Source organism: Coturnix japonica, chromosome 1, assembly GCF_054131305.1.
Source record: "Coturnix japonica strain WE chromosome 1, WE-NBRP24, whole genome shotgun sequence".
In the NCBI taxonomy this organism is placed as follows: domain Eukaryota; kingdom Metazoa; phylum Chordata; class Aves; order Galliformes; family Phasianidae; genus Coturnix; species Coturnix japonica.
Window position 1 is genome coordinate 60143183 of NC_140663.1, and position 22427 is coordinate 60165609.

General features: G+C 38.7%; 1 protein-coding gene across 6 annotated transcripts in view; it reads left to right on the top strand.

Moving 5' to 3' along the window:
- The window catches only part of ITPR2 (inositol 1,4,5-trisphosphate receptor type 2), a 253887-nt gene that overhangs the window by 68340 nt on the left and 163120 nt on the right, over positions 1–22427 (top strand). For 5 of the 6 annotated variants that reach the window (XM_032446237.2, XM_085541631.1, XM_085541637.1 and 2 more), the window contains 11 exons: positions 4634–4788; positions 6151–6250; positions 6393–6553; positions 8818–8959; positions 9743–9901; positions 10848–11020; positions 12708–12827; positions 12929–13114; positions 13753–14004; positions 15006–15150; positions 16042–16192. In XM_032446237.2, coding sequence (XP_032302128.2) covers positions 4634–4788; positions 6151–6250; positions 6393–6553; positions 8818–8959; positions 9743–9901; positions 10848–11020; positions 12708–12827; positions 12929–13114; positions 13753–14004; positions 15006–15150; positions 16042–16192 — 1744 coding nt within the window. The remainder of the gene's footprint in view (positions 1–4633; positions 4789–6150; positions 6251–6392; positions 6554–8817; positions 8960–9742; positions 9902–10847; positions 11021–12707; positions 12828–12928; positions 13115–13752; positions 14005–15005; positions 15151–16041; positions 16193–22427) is intronic. The other variant, XM_085541626.1, reaches the window with a different exon arrangement.

Consider the following 22427-nt stretch of genomic DNA (forward strand, 5'->3'; position numbering starts at 1 on the left):
CCCCCTAAGAGTTTTATTTATTTATTTATTGCAGATAAGGCCCCTTCCTAAACAAAACTCCTTGTTAATCTCCTGAATTTCTGGTATGATACCCAATAGAGATAAAGCACACGGAGTAGTTCACAATTTCTAGCAGATTATATGAAGATCTGTGAAGAAGAGTCATCTGCTGGGCTACAAGTTCCAAGAAAGATGAATCTAATTATCTCCAATTACAATGCAGATGTTTTCACTAATTACAGTGTATCTGCCCTTCAAGTTACAAACATTGTACATCTTCATTGGATTTGTATATATGTTAAACTTCTTTTTAAATTGTTGTGATGCGCTGCAAGTCAGTGGTGGAAGCCCGGGAGTTACGGTATTTGCTGTTAGCATGGATCTTCAACAGAAGGGCTGGTTCTTTTCACTGTGACTCCTTTGTTGGACTTTCAGCCTTTACTTTCCCGCATGAGTTCGTTCTGGAAAAATGCCATGACCATTGGCTGCATAGAATCATAGACTCAGAATCATTTGGGTTGGAAAGGACCTTTAAAGATCATCTAGTCCAACTCTGCTGCAATGAACAGGGATACCTACAGCCACATCAGGTTGCTCAGAGCCCCATCTAACCTGATCTTGAATGTCTCCAGGGGCAAGGCACCCATCACCTTGCTGAGAAACCTGTTGCAGTGCTTCACTACCTTTATTTAAAAAACTTCTTCCTAACGTCCAATCTAAATCTCTCCTCTTTTAGTTTGAAACAGTTTGCCCTTTTCCTGTCACAACAGACCCTGCTGATGAGTCTGTCCCCTTCTTTCTTATATCCCTCCTTTAGATACTAAAAGGCTCCTCTTAGGTCTCTCCAGCGCCTTCTCTTCTCCATGCTGAACAGCCCCAGCTCTCTCAGCCTGTCACAGGAGAGGCGTTCCATCACTTCCATCATTTTTGTGGCCCTCCAGGGACTCCAACAGATGATGTATTTACTGTACTGAGGACTCCACATCTGGACGCAGTTCTCCATGTGAGGTTGCACCAGTACAGAGGGGCAGGGTCACCTTCCTTGCCCTTCTGGTTGCACTTCTGGTGCAGCCCAGGATATGGTTTGGTTTCAGGGATGCAAGGACACATTGCTGGCTCATGTCCAGCTTCCCATCCACCTGTACCTCCAAGTAATTTTTATCAGAGCTGCGCTCAGTCCTTTTGTCCACTAGCTTGTAATGGTGGTGGAGGTTGCCACAAACCAGATGCAAGGTCTTGCACTTGAATATATTGAATCTCATGGAGTTCTCTTGGGCTCGCTGCTTGACCCTGTCTAGGTCTGTCTGAATGTCTTTCCATCCTTCAGGCATGTCGACCACACCACACAGCTTTTTGTCATTTGCAAACTTGTTAAGGGTTTCTGTCAATGTAATTGATGAAGATGTGGAAGAGCATTGGTCCCAGTACAGTCACCAGAACAGTCACCTGTTGGACACCACTGGTCACTGATCTCCATCCAAACACTGAACCACTGACCACACCACACTCTGCATATAGTCTTGCAACCAGTTCTTCCTCCATCAGTCTACTTATCAAATCTATATCTTTCAATCTGGAGAGAAGGATGTTAGTGGGGACTGTGTCAGAGGTCTTACTGAAATCCAGATAGATGACATCTGTAGCTCTTGACCCTTGTCCACTGATGCAATTATGCCATTGTAGAAAATTACTCTTTTGGAAGGTGTAGGCCCAAATTCTGCCACACAGAGAAGGAACTGAATCTACATTGCCTGCATCTTTACAAGTGATTTAACCGTGATTCCATTTTCTTTACCATATATATATATCTAATTTGGATTGCTATGGCTTGTGACTAACTTACCAACAGTTTAGGACAATCAAAACTATTTTTTTTCTTAGTGAATTTGCCATTTGCTTGAATTACTTTACCCACATTTTTTTGCAGTTTGTTTTTTCTCTCTACTCCTAGCATGCAATTCACCTGCTTTTTCTGAAAGAAGTTTTCACAGAATCATAGAATCATAGAATGTCTTGAGTTGGAAGGGACTTAAAGATCTTCTAGCTCCAACCTCCCTGCTGCAGGCAGGGCCACTAACCTCCATATCTAATACTAGACCAGTCTTGGGAGTTCTTTCTTTGGCTGCCACTGACCCTATCGCTGCCAGCTCTGAAACTCTTCATTTGCTTCTTCTTTTCATGCTGCTTTGACTTGAATTTTCTTGTCTCTATATTTGAATCCCATTTCCTGTTTATTCATCCCTTCTTTCAGTTGAATCAGTTTTTTGCTGGCTGTATACCTGTTACTTACTGTGCAAATATCATTGTTTTATTCTACTTAGGAATGCTGTGTTTTTTATGTACCGATCATATTGCCTGATTAATGTGAAGCACTCTAATACTTTCCCCTTCTTTCAGCTTCCTTGTATGGACTCAGCACATTTAATGATGGCTAGATTAAGTGCAGATTCTGATGACAGTTTATTAAATTTGATTAACCATAAGAAACGTTCTGTGTGCAAATGTGTATGCTCTCTCTTGCAGAATTCCATGCATGCAGTCAGGTGTAAATTCAAACATAAATATCAATATTATATAATATTATATAATACTGTAGTCTGTTTTTCTATGTGATGACTGTATCTCTCTATCTGTGAGCGCCCTATATGTAAGTTCTTTTCAGAGCTCTCAAGGTCAGGGCCACTTTTTGCTATTTTTTTATTCCAAAGGATATTACATAAAATTAATAGTCATGTTTGGGTTGCGAGGCGTGTCCGAGATCATTAAATTAAAAGTATGAGAAGAGTTCTGAAGCTACTGCTGCAGTTCAGTCTGGAACTATTGCACAACTATTGTGCAGGCCAGATTTCCTTCAACTAAGCTTTGCATTGCAGCTAGCAGCATTATAGACACTGTCTTCCATTCTGATGAGATGGGCTTTTTATTTTTGAGACTAGAAACCAGCTCTTGCTTGTATGGCAGGTCTGATTTGACAGATGTTAAGCCTGGCTTGCAGGGTAAAGGCCCAATACGCTAACTCCATTGTTTAGTAGCAATTGCTGGGGAAACTTGTGAGCAAGTGAAGTCAACCCCAAATTTCAGGAGGAACTTCCCCACTGAGGTAGTGGTTAGCATGAACTACTGAAGCACTGGAGACCTGCCTTTCACTTTACCTCCTTGTCACAGAAGCTTGCACATGTGTATATGCTCATTTTTAATGACCTGTGGGAGATGCTCAGACATTGTGCAGTGACAGAGTATAAAAATACTTCTTAACAGAGAGCAGAATATGTTTTCATATTTTGGTGTCTGTTTTTCCTGGAGCCCTATGTAAAAACTATATGATTATGAAATGTCCCACCTTTTTGTATACCAGCCTTTTCAGTTTGGAAATGATAGCAGAGTGGATCAGTTCTGGGAAAACATGATTAGATTTGGATGTAACTTATGGAAAATATAAAAAGAAGTCTGGATGCTGTTCTAAACTATCTTGTACTCTTCACCCTTTCACTGAACTATTGAATTTTGAACTGATAATCAGATTTTTCCAGTTTGCTTGAAAATTTACCTGCTTTTCCAGTTGGAGTCTTATCCTGAGTTTGTAAAGGAGAATGTGTATGGAAGTCACAGATATATATTTTTGCTCTTTTCTCAAACCTTGCATGCAGGTTAAGTTTCCACGTGTGATTTTGTTTTCTTTCCAGTGCTGAATAGATTTTAGAAATACAATATAATATAATATAATATAATATAATATAATATAATATAATATAATATAATATAATATAATACAATATAATACATATCAAAATATAATATTATAAACAGGAGGGGGAACATCTATTTACAAGGGTGGACAGTGATACGACAAGGGGGAATGGTTTTAAACTGAGACAGGAGGTTTAGATTAGTTATTAGGAGGAAGTATTTCACTCAGGGGGTGGTGACGCATTGGAACAGGTTGCTCAAGGAGGCTGTGGACGCCCCATCCCTGGAGGCATTCAAGGCCAGGCTGGATGTGGCTCTTGGCAGCTTGGTCTGGTGGTTGGCAACCCTGCACATAGCAGGGGGGCTGAAACTACATGATCATTGTGGTCCTTTTCAACCCAGTCCATTCTATTATTCTATGATTAATGGGACAGATACTCTGCCTCTTCCTATTTGGAAGGTGTGCTGCTGTGATTCAGAATGTATGGGAATGGAAAAAAATTGAAACTTAAAACAACTGTGGAACGTGGCCAGTTTTTCATTTTTTTTACTCCCCGCCTCCATTTTAAAGATCCAATTTTCATTAATGCTCTTCTTTTAACTTTGGCCTTTTCCAAGCTAGCACTGTGCAGTTACATCTGTAGGGAGTGAAGGGTCTGCAATTGGCACAGGTTTTTGAAGTTGTGGATGTCAAATAGTAATGTATGCAGTACTACAGTCTCTCTGTAGCTGGTGACCTGCTGTTGTTATAATGACTGTCTGAGACCCTGTGTGCCTGGGGCAAAGTGCATTCTTTGTGTTATGCACTCCAAAGCTAGTCATGGTACATTTTTAGTAGAATGTACACAAAAAAATAATACAATTTAGATGTATTACTTGTCCACAAGGTAATTGGAGAATTTATAATGGGCCCTGATGCAAGTAAATAACCCTTGTGCCTAACCAGCAGAGAGATGGCGACCTTCCTGCTTCAAAGAAGAAACGCCAGGCAGGGGAGAAGATTATGTATACTTTGGTCTCTGTGCCACATGGAAATGACATCGCATCTCTCTTTGAACTGGATGCCACCACTCTTCAGAGAGCTGATTGCCTGGTTCCAAGGTAAAAAAAAAAGTTGTGGGATTGACGTTTCTTCCTAGCATTATGCCTGTGAGTAAAGCAGAAAAAATCAAACATAAGCAAGTATTATCCTTCAGTTAAAATTCGAAGAGTTTTCACAGATAAACAAGAGATGTATAAAACATGATACTGCTGCTGTGACTGGATAAAATAATTATAAGGATAAAACAAGTGACGCTTAAAGAGAATCTGTGAAGAGAAAAATAACAAGCTAAATGTTGCACAGATATATATGAAGACAGAATTGAGCTACGTGCACTGTCTGAAAAAAAATGTGCTGCTAGTAGATCTAACTGAATTGTTCCCAGCCAAAGAATGTGTATGGTGATCCATTTTTCTGTTTCTGAACATGTCTGTTATTCACATTAAGTCAGTAGTTGGTTCATAGGTTTTACTTGCAAATGTTTGAAACTTCAGTTGTTACTTTAGCTGGGACTGACTAGTTAAGTCACATGGTGTTGGTTTTGGCTGAATGGGCATGAAGACACTTGGGGCTAGTAGTAGATCCCAGGGTGGAGTTTAAAGCTAGATCCCTACAAATAGTGATGTATGCAATTGGAAGTATTTGCTCTACAGAGTTTTGCTGGATAATTTTCTTACTTGAATACTCAAAGTTCATCAGCATGAAAGGGAGTTTCTTAATAGAGACCATGGTGAATATATTTACTGAGTGCAATTCAGAATAAAAATTGTAATTGATTTATCAGCTCTGCTTTTTAATAATGCCAGAAATTATCAAATTGAGAGAATTTAGATGAATCTCATACTTGCTTTTTGTTTACTTGATTTCCAGTTTAGAACTGATAGTGTAAATGCTCACTCCCTGGAACAAGGTTTTGCATGACATAGTTGTGAAACCATGAAACTATGATCATTTCTACATTTGCACTTTTGTTCCATGACAGGTTGAATGGGCTCATTACTCTGCAGAAACAGATGTTTTTATCCATGGCGTGGTTTTCAATTCATATAGGAGTTTAAAATCCATGGCGTGTTTTCCAGTTCAGATAGGAGTTTAAAATACCTTCTAATTTTTATTTTATCTTTTTTCCTCTCCATAAGGAGTACTTTACTCCTAGGCTTATCTGAATGTTTAAAAACAGCATTCTGCAAAATCCCAAGATGCTGTCCTACTTAACTGCTCTATGTTGGATCAGAAAGAAAAGAGACACAAGGCGAAAAGTTGCCACAGTACCTTCTAAGCCTCCCTTGCCTTTTTTTTATGAGTGGCTGGTGTGACTCATGCTCTCTCCTCTCATGGCTGTGTGTTAAATCATGCCTCACCTTGCCCAGTTTAGCTCAAAAAGGAACCATTTAACTCACTGTTTGCTTTTTCTCCTTTAGGAATTCCTATGTCCGACTGAGGCATTTATGCACCAATACTTGGGTTACTAGTACTAGCATCCCAATAGACACCAATGAAGAAAGGCCTGTAATGTTAAAGGTAAATGCTAATTTCTCAGGGTTGGAATCCCAGCATAATTCCTACAGTTTCCTACTGGTGAACTTGACATATAGAATATGTATAATTGGGCAAAGGTGAGAGACCAAAATGGTTTCCCTAATTAAACTAAAAACTATTGCAGATTGGGACGTGCCAAACAAAAGAGGACAAGGAAGCTTTTGCCATCGTATCAGTTCCTCTATCTGAGGTCAGAGACTTGGACTTTGCCAATGATGCGAACAAGGTCTTAGCATCAACTGTTAAAAAGCTGGAGAATGGAACAATAACCCAGAATGAAAGGAGGTTAGTGAGCTTTTCTTGTTAAATTAGTGTTACTCCTTGCATCATGGTATCATCACAGTAATGGACAGGAGTAATTTGTTGTACTTTGTGTTCATGCTGATAGGGCAGTAGAAGCAATACTTACAGTGACTGAGACTGCTGTGATTGTCCCTTTCCTTTCTTTCTTCTGAGAGGCACTGATCTCATCTTCCTGATGACTGCAGCAGGACCTGAGAAAATGGCATGGAGGTGCATGGCAAGGGTCAGGTTGGGGATTAGGGAAAGCCCTGGAACAGGCTCCCCAGAACAGTGATCATGGCACCGTGCTTGTGTTCAAGGAGTGTTTGAACAATGTTTGCAGATATAGGGTTTGGATTTTTGGTGGTCCTGTGTGGAGCCAAGTGGTGGACTTGATTATTTCTGTGGGTGCATTCCAGCTCAGGATATTCTGTGATTCTGTGATTTTGTTTTTCTTGTTTACTTTCCTTTTTTACATTTTCTGTTGTCTTCAGTGTTTACTTTTTATATCCATACATGCTTCAATTCAGAGAATTTCTGTTCTTTACACCCACTTCTGAATTAAGGGATTTTACTGTACACTACAGCTACATATTTCCCACTGCAAGTGATTTGGTTGGCTATTTGCTTAGAGTTGTCTAGTATAACTGAATGCTAGATAGCATCTCTTACAGAGTTATTTTTTAAGTTGTATTCTACTATGCATCTTACAGAGCTTTTTGCTGGAAATGTTAATTTTTGGTGACAAAACAATTTATGCTGTTAAGTCCACAAATCTTTTGTCAGTGATAACTAGCACAGATGGTTTAGTATTAGCTGAAGAATTTATCTTAGCGGGCAGATCTCTAACAGCCAAAGTATTAGTACACAACCTTGGAAAGCCATTTCATTCATTGTTGTGTCGAATCAGGTGGGGATACAATATAATGAATGTGTAACATCCCTGTATTAGCCTTGCACTGCTGTGTCACTGCAATCCAGTACTGTCACGTTCTGATGTTGATGTACTGGTACAACACACACGTGGAACAATTGAGAACGGAAGTTGGGCAGAGACGGCAGATCTTTAAGGAAGCTTTCAGCAAAAGAGCACAAGAGCTGTCCATCCCCAGGTGCTGGAAGTCAGGAAAGGAAAGCAAGAGACCAGCATGGCTGAACTGGGACCTGCACCTGGAGAGTAGGAACAAAATATGCAGACAGTAGAAGTAAAGACAGGTACTCCGGGAAAAATATAGGGAGGCTGCTAGGCTGTGTAGAGGTTAGGTCAGGAAGGCCAAGGCCCTGCTGGAGCTGAACTCATCAAAGGGTACAAAGAAGAATAAGAAAAACTCCAAGCAGCCTGGTCTAGCTGTAGATGTCCCTTTTCATTGCATGGGTTTTGAACTACATGCCCTTCAAAGGCCTCTTCCAACACAGATGATTCTGTGATTCTGTGATTTCATGATCTTGCTGTTATTTGTTTGTTACTTTGATTTCCTTTACAAAACAACAACAACAACAAAGAACAACAACAACAACAAAGAACAAAACTCCCACTCTTCTTGTTTCCCTGTCTTATTACCTTCCTGCTTGGGTAAGTAGGGATTCCAGGAGCTCGCTCCTACTTGATCCACCCTACATTTACCTTTCTTGTTTTTTCTGTGAGTGAGGTGCCTTGTTGCCTTGAGTGAGGTGGCAATGGCCTACATTGCTTGGAGATGGAAGGACTTGCCACTGCCTTGGTCCTGTTTTAGCATTTACTTCTGCCAAATCTTTTTTTTTTTGTGTAGGAAAGAATGGGTGAAATAAAAGTGTTTTTTTTTTTTCCAAGTCATTTTTCAATAGTTTTTTGTGTCAGTAGGGAAATAGCGTTGTGGCAAACTGTTTTTATTCCTCCAGTGAGAGCACAATCTTGCATTATGGGCCAGTGTTACTAACTTACCAGTGTAAATCACTGCTAGGCTGTGTAAGAGCGTCTGTCTACTGGTTTTGGACCTTGCAATCAGCTGGTAGAGATTTTGGATTTCTAAACACTCTGCATCTATTCTACATCAATTTTGCATCCTCCCTTTTTCCCTCTGGTTGCTGTTTAATGTCTTAGAAAACATCACTGTAGTGCATTCAAACCCAAACCTGGAAGCCTTAGGTACATGTCAAACCTAGCTTTGCAGTGATTGAAGTTCTGATGTGCTACATAAAGCTTGTTCTAAAATGTGATTTTCTTTCTTAATGAATCCTAGCAAGTATTGAATGACTGTGTATAATAAGGATCTGTCTATTCATTCTAGATTTGTGACCAAGTTACTAGAAGATCTGATTTTTTTTGTGTCTGATGTGCCTAACAATGGGCAGGAAGTCTTGGACGTGGTCATTACTAAGCCAAACCGAGAACGACAAAAATTAATGCGGGAACAAAATATATTGGCTCAGGTATATTCTCTATGTTCAAGTATGAATAACTTGATTGTACTTCCAAACAGATTGTAGGAGAGAAGGAATTGATAAAATGTTGGTTTCAGGTCAGTTGGCTTATGCTATCTTGGGTTTTATCTAACTGGATGGGTTAGATATGAAACTCATTAATCAAGACTCATGTCACAAGGCCTTGTGTTTGGTGTCTGTTAGTCTCACATAATTCTGATGACTTCTAAAATTTTGAAGACTATACTTACTAGTAAACTGTTGAACAAATTTGAAGCAAATCTGTTACATGGTCCTGATCCTGCATGTGTTTTCCTTGAAGGAAAACTTATAGTGCCATTATGGATCCCTGACTTTATTTGAGGACTGACTTGCGTGTAAACCAGAATTAATATTCTTTTTAAGTATCTTACTAAATAGTAAGCAAATAATAAAGTGAAAAGAGTTAAACCAGATAGCAGCCAATATGAGCTTTTTCATCCTTTAATTTATCTAAAATTAAGGCACTTAACTGACAATGTTTTAAACTAGGGATAGTAGTCAAGGAGAACTATTGTCAATCAAGTTGGTGAGGAAATGTAAAGCTAAACACTTATATTGTAATGTCTGAGATTATCCTTGTCCCCCTGCCCCTTTTATATTCACTGATTTGTCGATTGTACTTGAAGTGATTGAATTCTGACTTGAGCCTATAGATGCTTTGTTCTGACCCTGTCAGAGGAAATTGACAGGTATAGGTTAAGGAAAAATCTTGGCTTGATTTTCATCCTCAGTGATTTTGATTTTGAACAGATATTCGGGATCCTCAAAGCTCCTTTTAAGGATAAAGGTGAAGGATCAATGCTGAGACTTGAAGACCTAGGTGACCAGAGATATGCCCCATACAAATACATGTTAAGGTTATGTTACAGAGTTCTCAGACATTCTCAGCAGGACTATAGGAAGAACCAGGTCAGTGGTATTCAAGAATTTTTCCCATAAATTCTGTTATTATATATCCCGTGTTTGATCTTGCACTCTGCATTTACAGGTGTGATCCTCTGGTAATCTTATCTTAGGGGAGAATGAAAAGACTGGGTTTTGTGTCAGTTAATAGTAAGTAGAAAAGCGCTTACACAGTCTCCTGCTGTGAAATAGTGTTTTTGTTGTATAGGCATTTTTATATGAATGGAGTGATTAGCGATGAATGTCATAGGTTTGTTTTCCAGGCAGGCTTCCTTGTACCTTCACAGGCTCTGGCTGAGATTATTGTCCACTGCTTCCTTCATATGCTCCAGGGCATCAGTGGTGAAGGCAAAATTCTCCGTGATTATGTTCTGTAAATATTTGTGTTGTGATAGCAGTGAGTCAAATCAGAGGCTGTTCTGTCAGATAGCTTGATTTTCCTCTGCTGGAGACTCCCCATGAACATGATATCGAGTGCTTTGTATCTTGCAGAACAGATAATAGATTACTAACCTTATAGGGTTAAAGAAGCTGAAGATAAAAATTGAAGTGTTATGTGTGATGTCTTTGTTTTCTTTCTAGCACTTAAGAAATATTTTTGTCTTGGAGGAAAGAGAAAGGAAGAAGAGAACAAGAAAGTTTCCTAAAATTATATAAAATCTTGGTTTTCCTTTTTTAAAAAAGAAATTGTTTGCTGTTTCTTGAATTTTACGTGTATTTTTATGTATTTCTTTCTTTGATTTATGAAGGAATAACAAGAGTTGGTCAATCCTAATATTCTGTCTTCCTCTTGGAGTACATATTCTAGGTGTTCAGATGTACCTTGTTCAGGCCAGTTTAGTAAGAAAAGTTTTGAGGATGATTTTTATTGTTAATGGAGCTGGATATTTGCAATTCTAAAAGAGAAACATTACTGCTTAACAGATCATCACAGGGATTTTCATTTTTTCAGGAATATATTGCTAAGAACTTCTGCGTCATGCAGTCCCAGATTGGTTATGATATTTTGGCAGAAGACACCATCACAGCCTTGCTGCACAACAACAGAAAACTGCTAGAGAAACACATCACGGCTAAAGAAATAGAGACCTTTGTTAATTTACTCAGGAGAAATCGAGAGCCAAGGTTTGAAGTAGTCCATATAACATTATATTTGTAGCAGCAATGAATCTCCCTCCCATTTGCTACAATGTTATTGCTTTCTTCCAGCTAATTTTTTTTTACCTCATGGGCAGAAAGAAATATGCGAACACCACCATGCTAGAAAATATCAGAAATACCATACTTCTGGAGAGTTGATATCTGCGTTTCAGATCTAAATCTTAGTGAAATGTGAGGTTTTTGTAGAATGCTTCTGGAAGTTTGGCTTTGTTTCAAATTCATTGAGGCAACTGAACAGAAATTTTAGTTTTTTTGTAACTCTGCTGCTTTTCTGTGAAAATGCCATTTGTGCTGGTTTTCCTGCTGACAACCTTGGTGTAAACGACATTGATGTTAGCTTAACTAAGGTTTTATTAATAAGTTTTCCTGCAGGTCCTGATTGCAAGTCAGAACTAAAAGGATGGCAAGTCAGGTATAGGATGACAAAGATCCTGGTGAACATGTGCTCTAGACCAGATTTTCTTTCAAGTGAAGAAATTCAAGCCTTTTTTTAATCAGCATTAGGCTGTATAAATGTATTTTTTTAATGGAAAATCAATTTATTATTTTTTTCACTAGACTTTCAGTTGTAGAAGTACCGAAGTAATACAAATATAAGAAATTAAGAAACAGAAGTCTGGATAATGTCCACAGTAATTGTGAATATTGTTTTTCTGTTAGCAGTTCAGGATTTCTAAGGAAACTGTATATATGCTCTGTGTGTGTGTTCCACCTTTTCTCTGTTCCCTCACGGCTCTTGAGGCCATGCCTACTTTTAGCCACATTTGCTAGAGGTTTGAAGGATAATCAATTCCTAAAACTGTTGTAAAAAGAAGAGGATACATGGAAGGAAGAAGCACTTTTTATATTCCTGTGAGGGAAAGGCTGCAGTGTGAAGTAATACAAACAGAGGAATTCATAAAAGAGGGTCTAGAAGCTGATATTTTATCAGTGTCCCGAGAGTAACGAAAGCCTCTGTGTGAACCTTATTAAACATCAGAAGACCTAAATTTGAGATGCGAATTTATAGAAAACTGTTTACATGTAATAGTTTTAGTTCCGCTTTTCATTGAATGACTGCTTTGAATACAGATCTTGCCAGGTCTCTTTCAACTGATCATTGGCTGTGTCATTTTCAAGACTCAAAAGAAAGCTTTAAAAGCTGTAGATGTGAACTCCTCCAGTGCAGTGGAGTTCCTCAGAGGGCCCATGGCTGTCTCCAGTGCAAGTAATATCTCCTTGCTGCTTGCGTTAGGGAGTCATCCATTACTTGGATGGATAAGATGGATAAGAATGATAAGAATGTGTGTTCTTGCTTTCGGTTCCTGATTAAGATGAAGGGTAGATAAGCTTAAGACATAATTAGGCTGCTTATGTTCTGCCACAACTCTTTCTTCTTTCATTTCCTGAGTAGTGTCTTACCTGGGGTCTTTTTCTTTCTCTCCTTGAGTTAAGGATAGTTCAGGGTTTCTCTTAGAGCTGTTGTTCATCTTTACCTTTTGGGAGTTCCAATAGTTTAAATGAAGAAAGTCTGTTCTGAAAAATCTCACAATTTACGCTCTCTTTTGTATATCAGTGACATACTAGAGAATTTTAGAGTGATGTTTCTATGCAGTAATTAAAGTCATTTGTTCTGTTGCATGTGTGTGTTTTTCTTCTTTTGACTGCACAGGTTCCTGGATTATTTATCAGACCTGTGTGTATCTAACACCACAGCAATACCAGTAACGCAGGAACTTATCTGCAAGTTTATGCTGAGCCCAGGAAATGCTGACATTCTCATTCAGACAAAGTGAGCATCCATAATCAGAACATACCTTTTTGTTATTTACTCTGTTGTTAAATTTGTAACAGTTTATTAGTGGCTCCCTTGTCAATGGTTTATACTTGCAGGCTGATTTCAACACAAATGGACAATCCCTTAGAATGCCCAGTCATCTCAGATGACATTGATGAAGAGGAAGTGTGGCTTTACTGGATTGACAGTAACAAGGAACCTCATGGCAAAGCCATCAGACACCTGGCTCAGGAGGCAAAGGAGGGCACAAAAGTTGATTTAGAAGTTCTTACCTACTACAGGTAAAACTGCTTATGCATATAGATGAAAATGTAGACTCTTCCTGGAACCTGGCACAGTTCTTATCCACTCCAATTGCCAGTATTGCAAAAGGAAAGCAAATCGTACCAGAAACAGGGATTAAAAGTTTGTTTCAGATTTTTCCTTTAGGAAGCATCACAATCTTTGTTATCTGTTCCAGACATACACTGAGTTTTCTTTGTTTGTGACAGCTTTTTGTGTCTCTCTAATTTTCCCCTTACCTTTTATTCATGAAGCTTTTTTTTTTTAATGCTGTACTGTTCTGGGAAGCAAGATATACACTGAAGAAGGAGTGTTCACAACTTCCTAGAGTATAGAATGGAGATGGAATCATGGAACAGTGTTTTATACTGATTGAAAACAAACTGTTTAAATGCTTCAGCCTTCCATTGAACAGTGCTTTGAGTTTCAAAGGGAGCCCAGTCTTAATGGGGATTGGAGCCTGACATTAAAATATTTAACAGCAACTTTGTCCCTTGGTTATCAAAACCACTCTTAATCATTCTTACTGTTTACAACAGAAGCGCTGACATCATGATTGTAAAGTGAGATTCTGAGGTTCATTGTTTCATAGTATTCAAGTGAGTCAGTTGGAAATGTGCTATTATTCTTATTTAAGGTACCAATTGAACCTCTTTGCAAGAATGTGCCTGGACCGCCAGTATTTAGCCATCAACCAAATTTCTGCACAACTATCAGTAGACTTGATCCTGCGATGTATGTCTGATGAAAGCCTTCCTTATGACCTCCGGGCTTCTTTTTGCCGCTTGATGCTACACATGCATGTGGACAGAGATCCTCAGGAATCAGTGGTACCTGTCAGATATGCCAGATTGTGGACTGAAATTCCTACCAAGATCACAATTCATGAGTGAGTTGAAAATGCTGCAAAATATGGTACAAAGTTATTTTATTGGGGTTACTCTTAGAACAAAATGGTTGTAGCTGTCTAATGTCAACACATGCATGTAAAAAGATATTTAGATATAGAACAATAAGCAATTAGTTATTGTTAACCTTGGAAGCTTTCTTGGGTAGCTTTACTTGGAAATAGAAACACAGAATCATCCAGGTTGGAAATGATCTTCAGGATCTGAGCTGAAGTTCCAACCATCAACCTGACCTCCTGAGTCCCATCACTAAATAGTGCCTACATCTTCCATTTTACTTCACTTTATTGCTCACTTTATTTCTCTTATACAGAACAAACAAGATAAAATGGAATGGCCTTTCCTCAGAACAGCAGAACTTGAAGTAATCAAATTGTGCCTAACATCAGACATATACCACATTGGAATTTAGTATTAAATTTCTTCCTCAACTGAAAGTTAAAGTTGGAAAACCAAAATGTACAGCTAAATGCAGTTATTGCCCCAGAAAGAGTTCACTAAAGCTTTGGTCTCCATTCAGCAAAGTGCTTAAGCACGTGTTAAATTTAAGTGTGGAAGAAGGGCCGGTTGACTTCAGTGGAAGCCTTCTTTGGCTTAAATGATTTAATGGAGCAGCACTGCTGGGCTAGACCTAGACATGGAATATCTAGCTGAAGAGATGAAGAGGATGAAGCGTAGCAATGCGGCAGGCAGAATTGCTTCTGCTACTGATTCAAGGGAGTGTTTTGACTTAGGACAACAGAGTCTAATTGGTGGTGGAAGCTGATTGTCCTGAGCTGCTTGCCTGGTCTGCTGTCTTTCTTCTAGTGATAGTAAAGGAGAACGGAAGGCTAAGAGGAAACCTCATTTCATGTCTGTGTAGAATTAGTTGACCTCTACCCCTTCACCTCGCCAAGAACTGATAGTGATTTTAATGCATTATTGCTTGTTTGTTTATTCTTTAGTGCCAACTGATCCCTTCCTTCTGTGTCTTGCATTGTAGGTATGATTCTTTCACAGATTCTTCAAGAAATGAAATGAAGAGGAAATTTGCACTAACTATGGAATTTGTGGAAGAGTACTTGAAAGAAGTTGTAAATCAGCCTTTTCCCTTTGGTGACAAAGAGAAAAATAAACTTACATTTGAGGTACTTCTCAGCTATCTCCATCCTAATTTATGATATTCCTAGATGAACACTTGAACTTTCAAAATAAAGGCACCTTCAGAATAAATGTCCCAGTGAAACCCCGATTTCTAATTCTGGTGTTCTTGTTGATAACTATTACTACAGAGAATAATATTACTGTCTTCTGTCAAACAGCTCTATTATTCCCTTCTTCTCCTAAGACTGTTGTATTTCAGAGGCAGGAGAAGGGATGTGTGTGGAGGGAGTGTGAATGATGATGCATTCTTTCTCTCCACGTTAGTGAATCAGCATGCAGGAATTTTTCAGTGTAAGCGAGTACTATTCTCTGTGTAGGACAGGACATGGAAAGAAATTCTCAGAATAATCTTGCATTCCAAATATTGTTTGAAATTCCTGACAGAAACTTCAGATAGACCTAAATAATATATATTCAAATAAAGTTGAATAAGGGGGATGTGCTTATATCTTTTCCAATTCTCGCTTCAATCTACCTCCAGAACTTTTTTGCTCCTACCTCTGGTCATCTTAAATCACCTTCATTCAAACTTTCCACAGTCAAAGATTATTCTTTTCCATCTCCTGTACAACTACTGCCCTTTTAAACAGTTTCCTGGATTTTTTCTTCTTAGTCTTACTTGTTTTCTCAGATGCAATTCTATATTTTCAGTCCATCTTAAACCTCAGGTTATTTTCAATCTTTTTGTCTGACTGAAAAACATTTGATGTCTGTGGCCTTGGTCCAAAGCCAATTTAAATAGTGGAAACACTTGTACTAATGTGAATGCACTCTAGATCTCGATTGCTGTGCGAGATGCTGTGTAAAATGTGATTTTATCTAATGTAATAACCCAAAGATTAACAATACTTCCTTCACTTTTATTTTTGTCACAGGTGGTACATCTAGCTCGAAACCTCATATACTTTGGCTTTTATAGTTTTAGTGAGCTTCTCAGACTGACTCGGACACTTCTGGCAATTCTAGATATTGTTCAAGTTCCTATGTCATCATACTTTGAAAGACTGAGCAAGTTTCAGGATGGAGGTAAGAAACACAACAAAATTCGAGTGTGTAACTTGCTATATTGGAGAACTGTTTGGAATATCTCACTGATTTTCCAAGTTATTTATCCACACATAAAGTCACCAACAGGGCGTATCACAGGTCACATTAAGATGCTCATCTAAAAAGGAACCTTTCTGAACAGAGCTGCAGACTTCATGATTTGTGGTTACTGTATTGATGCTAGTGCTCCTTTGCTTGTTTAGAACTGAGCTTTCAAATCTGGATCCAGGCTTTGGCATCCTTTGGATTAACCATCCTCAGAAAATACAAAGGTAGCATTTGTCTGGGCACAACAATTATGATGTCTCATATATGGCACAGGAATTTGTCAGTCTCCTCTGCACATATAGTGTAACTTTTCCAAGAACTGCAGAAGCACCAGATGATGGAAATCTAGATGAGGCCATCCTGTACACCTGTTTGTCAGTTTAGAATATTCTTTTAACCAGATTAGAGTGCTTAGTTGACAAACTGGGGCTTTAAAGTAGCGCTGGGTTTTTGACGTAGGGAGACAAGTGTTCTTAATGTTAAAATCACTGTAAGATTTGCTAAAGAGGCCTTCTACAGTTTTTTATAAAAGATCTCCATCTTCAGATGGTTATATGTTGTCTTCAGCCTCCCTCTGCTTTTCCGTTTGGCAGGTTGTAAAACTTAAGCTGTATAATTTATCCTTGCAATCGATACTCAGAATGATCATCAGCATCTACTATGCCCAAGCATCTTACTAGTGCTCTTTCATCCTCTGAAAGGGCAGGCCTAGGACAGCATTAGGCTATGAAGACGCAAATGGCACAAAGATACGTAATTTAGAAGCAGTATCATACCACCTATTCAGTAATTTTGATCACGTAACTTGTAGAATTTCATTCTTGGAGAGTATATTTCATGTCTGAAAAACACACTACTCAAGCAAAACAGAGTAGTGCTTTTCATTAAGAAAAGACATACAAAAAAAACCCACACAAACAAACCAAACCAAACCAAACCAACCAACCAACCAAACAAACAAAACAAAAAAAAAAACAACAAGAAAACTTAACCACCAAAAAGCAACCACTCAACATTTAGTGGCAAATTAAGATTAGAGAAGGGGTTCAAGAGGAAATCACCAGGTACTATACTTTCAGTATGAGGGATTTGAAGATTCTTAAGTCATCACGATCTGCTTTCCATCCCGTCAGAGGTCCAGCAGTGATGTAACTTTCGTCTCAGTATCCAGATGGGAACTGAAAAAAAATTTTAATCAGATTGAGGATAGTCATTGGACTGATAGTAAGTAGTAGCCCTTTTAAACCAGTCCTGTAGCTATCATCCATCCACATCCTTGATTTCGTCTTTGCTACTAGGTAATGAGAAAACTTGAAATAAGCTCTAGACACACAGAGCATTTAACCTGCTTGTGTAGTCTCTGCATCACTAGGTATCACTTAGTGGTATCAGTGGTGTGATTTGTCCACACTGAGCTAGGAAGAATTGAGCTAATTGAATGTGCTGACATGTGCTGTAGTGTGGTTGGGTGCTTCTGTGTCTGGCCTTTTCAGACGCGATGAAGTGGTTTTTGAGCCCACAGAAAGGTAAAAAAGGTGTTTGTGTTTTCTGTCTTGGAGTGGTGGTGGATTTGTGGTAGACAAGACCTTCTGTGCCTCAGTGTATGTTAAATTGCAAGCAGTGCTGAGGCTGAGGGAGTCATGGCTTGAGACTGTGCTTTGATCTGTGTTTGACTGATTCCTTGCTGAATTAGGGTTGCTGGAACAGACCTGTGTGTGATATAATCACATGGCTGAGTGATGTTCTTTTAGTTTTTTTGCATTCTGATTTCATAGTGCTTTGCTTCTTGTGCACTCTTGTGCTTCTTGCGCACTTTAAACATTTATATTGACACTGCCTTTGAAGGCAAAGTATTGCAATTAAGTGTCCCTACAAATGCTCTAGGGATATGCAGGTATGCAGGTATGCACAGCTTCCTTCATACAGAAAGTCAGCTGCTACAACTTGCAAAATTCATTATGTTTATCTAAAGAAATAATGAGGTAGGTAAGATTGTATGTGTTCTGAAGCTGATGAATTAATTGTGTAAATAAATATGTTCAACTTTTATCAAACACCAGGGATTTAATCCTGTGATTCTGTTGAGGAAAGGGCTATAGAAAAGCAGCTTGGGCTCTGTTTCATTACCCTATCTTGTTGTAAATTTATTGGATTGATATTAAGTAGGTACTTTGAAGCAGTATTTTGAGAATAATTATGCCTCAGAAATTCAGTTGATTTACAAGTTCTAGAATAAGTGACCTGTGAAGAGGTATGAATAAATGGAAAAGTCGTGTAACTCCTATTCTGCAGCACTGGTAGATCCTATGGGGTAGCACTATGTAAATTAAAAAATTGGGGTTGAATCTGTTTATTTTACATGATAAGTCTTGCATTTTAGTTTTGTTAAAAAATATGGATTTTTAATGGAAACTCAGTGCTGAAAAAATTTGGGGACAGATCATATATTCTGCCTTTCCATTATTGACATTGATTTGTTCCAGACCAATAACAACAAAATCTTTCCGCTTCTGATTCCCATAATGTGGAGTTGTACAAAACTGATGAGCTTGACTCTTCCCCAATTTGACCACTGCTCTACAACATGAGATATACGGTCAGGATTTTAAGAATGAATATAATTGTAAGGGTAGGGAAGAATGAGATGGATGTTGATGGTGGGAAGTCTCTTGAAAATGTAGGCTCCAAAATTAAAATGACCAAATTCACAACGAGCGCTCCAAATTCATTTTCCCTGTTTATTAATTATTCCTTATACTTCTTGCTTATTTTAGTAAAATTACTTGCCAAGTAAAGAAGTACATATATCAAGGACTGACTTGTTGAAGAAAATCTTCAAAATGGGATGCATTTTTAGTCTTAGTGGAAGTTACACCAAGACTTATTTGACCTTTTATGTCAAGATATTCCTTTCCATCCTTCTCTTAAATTCTGAGTCACAGGGATGGCTGAGGTAGCCCTTGATGTTCTGTGCAAGTTTCTCTATATTGGTTCTGCACAGTAACTAAAAAGATCCTTACGTTATTGTTTATGTTGTGCCTTACTGCCGTAAAAAATCTTGATTTAAATGCCAGCATCAGTTACCTTACTCAGAATTAAATCGATATGTATGTAGTTTTCAGGTGTGACCTTATTTGTTGGAGGTAGATTAGGGAAAATTGGCTATAAACATTTGTGAGATAGGACAGTGGGAAAAAAAAAAAAAAAAAAAAGAAAAAAAAAAAAAAGTTGGTTTTTTTTGGAAAACTTCTTACTTAGATTGCATCCTAAAAATGAATTGAGTTGGAAATGCTGCTTCCGGCTTCTGTTTTCAGTCCAAATATAATAATTTGGAATGATTTTTTTTAATTATTGGATCATTTTTTTCTGTTTCATTTTTCCCTTTTAGATTCTAAAAGATAGGGGGTTTAAAATTAAACTGTCTGTATCTTAATGAGGCATTTTTTGTTACAGTGACAACTTATTAATAGTGCTCATTCTGGCATCTTTCAAGAACATTACAATTTCTTACAGTTTTAATTAAAAGGTTAAGTCATTGCTTTTCTAGTAAGTGTACCCTGCTGTATAATTCCAAAGTCAGGAGCCAATCTGCATTGTCCAATATTGGTTATTTATCTTTTGAGAACTAAAATGCACATTTTCTTTGTACGTGATGGATCTTTCAAATAGCTGATTTTAGTCAAACCATGCAGCTGCAGCATATGTCAGATCTGGAAGGCGAAACAACATGATAATATTAGCAGGCAAGCTACATGTTTGCCATGCAGCTCAGCATTATTTAGTTAATTTGGAAATGAGAATAACGACATACAAGAAATAGAATCATGGAATCACCAAGCTTGGAAAAGACCTAATAGATCATCCAATTCAACCGTCCACCCATCACCAATATTTCCCACTAAACCACGTCCCTCAACACAATGTCTAAATGTTCCTTGTACACCTCCAGGGTTGGTGACTCCACCACCTCCCTGGGCAGTCCATTCCAGCACCAGACTACTCTTTCAGAGAAGTGGTATTTCCTGACATCCAACCTGAATCTCTCCTGGTGCAACTTGAGGCCATTCCCTCTAATGCTATCACTAGTTGCATGAGAGAAGAGGTCGACCTCCAGCTCACCATAACCTTCTTTCAGGTAGTTATAGAGAGCAAATGGCAATGATAGTATTTACCTTCTGTAGACTGAAGGGAGTAAAGGGTAAAGATGTGTTCACAAACATCCCAGGATCTTGGAACACCTCCTAGAATCATATCAGGAAAAGTCTGACCCCTGTGTCATGCTGTAGGCTTTGCTGCTTCATTGTGATTCACTTTGATTTACCTGTGATTCACCACCTCAAGGATTCCACCTTGGCAGGGCTGGGATGGGGAAGTCCTCTCTGTCTCATGCAGAGTTCAGTAGCAGCGAGCTGCCATTTCTATATCTGCATATCAGGGAACTGCTGTCGAGTCTTCTACTAGAAAAGCATTGAGAATGAGGTTGGACCTGCCCTTTCTACTGTGTCTCTGGGTCCTCTGTATCAAGAAGGACCAGATTTCATCCAGGACTACTAGAAAAGTTTATGTTGTTTCTCAGCTTTGAGTTTGTGTGTGCTAACTGTTCTTTTATCTGGTTAACAATTGGAAGTATCTACTCAAAGCACATTTTGATTAACAAAGCTAATGAGGCAGTGGCTGACTGGAGTAATAACTTATGCCAGCAGTCTCAAAAAAAAAAAAAAAAAAAAAGAAAAAAGAGAGTTAGATGGTAAAAGATTTAACCCTTAGGAAAGTGTGGAGATTATTGTGGAAAGTATTGTGGAAAGAAAGGTTAATGTGATTCCAGAGACCATTGCTCTTCTAGGAATCAATATCTGTTTCATAGCTGTAACTCAGCTAGAAGACTTGATTCCCCTGGTGCTTTTTACCATCAGGGTGAGCATGCTGATGTATGTAGTTTTTTTCTATCTTTCCTTCCCCTAATATTCATGATAGGAAGGCTTTATTTTTCACATTGCTTACTGGTTTTTGGGGTAGGCAGTGTCAGGAGAGGGTGAAGTTTGGAGGATATTCACCATGACCAGGCAGTGGTTAAGTTCGCTTGCTAAAAGTAAAGGCTGGTGGATATGCAGTAATTAAGACTGAGGTGGCCATATTCATTCAGGGGTTGGATAGCAAATGTATGCACATTGCATATTGGTACTTTTTTTGGTAGTGTTTTGGGTTTTTTTCCCCCCTCAGTTCTGAGGGCTGTATAGACTGTAGAAGTGTCCTCACCTGCTGCCCTTAATGTAATGCATTAGGTTTTCTGTGAGGCTCACCCGAGGTCAGCTAGCTTTTGAGCGATGAAAAATGGCATAATGAAGAAATAAAGTGTGATTCCTGGCCTCTTTATGATAGGCTCTGCAGTCTTTATGGGCATATGCTGTAGAAAACCTGTAAAAATTAATACCTCTTTCACAAACAGAGCTGTAAGGCTTAATGCTTCTGGCAAATAATATATAGCTCTAAAGGGTTTGAAATAAAATGTGGTCCTTTAGGTACTGAAGTGTTGCTATTATACGTCTTAAAAATGGCCATAACTTTTCACAACAAAAAATTAAATTGCATGAAGCAATGTAGACTAATCAACAAAGGCAAAGAAAGGTAGAGCCACGGCTCTACTGGGTATTTAATTTAGCTCTTGATAACCAGACAGTGCTGTATATACAGTTCTCTACCAGAGGATCTGCACAGTCTGGCATTGCTGCATGCTTTAACATGGCACTGAAACTTCTGAAAAGCTGATGGTGGATAAGCAGTGTGGGTCTTAGTGAAACTGACAGTCAAGGCCATTTGGAGTCAGGGCTCCTATGACAGCAGTCACTTGGAAAGCTGTTACAAGTATTGTCTTAAAAACTGGTTGAGTGTGCTGACACTGAGGAGGCACAGCTTGATACAAGGTCAACTGCACTGAGAACTGACTTTAATGACAGTAAAGGTTTTGGACTTTTAACAACCTGCCAGATGTTGCCTAATGTAGCAGTGAGCTTTAGGGGATTGCAAATGGAGGAGGAGGCCTCAGAGGCTGTAATGGAAGAAGTGGGCCTGGCTGGAGGGGTCTTAAGTATGCAGGTGTCTGTGGGGAAACAGGACCGGTGTGGTCAGTCTGGCAAGTGTGGACTTTGGGTGGTGGTAGGTGCTAATA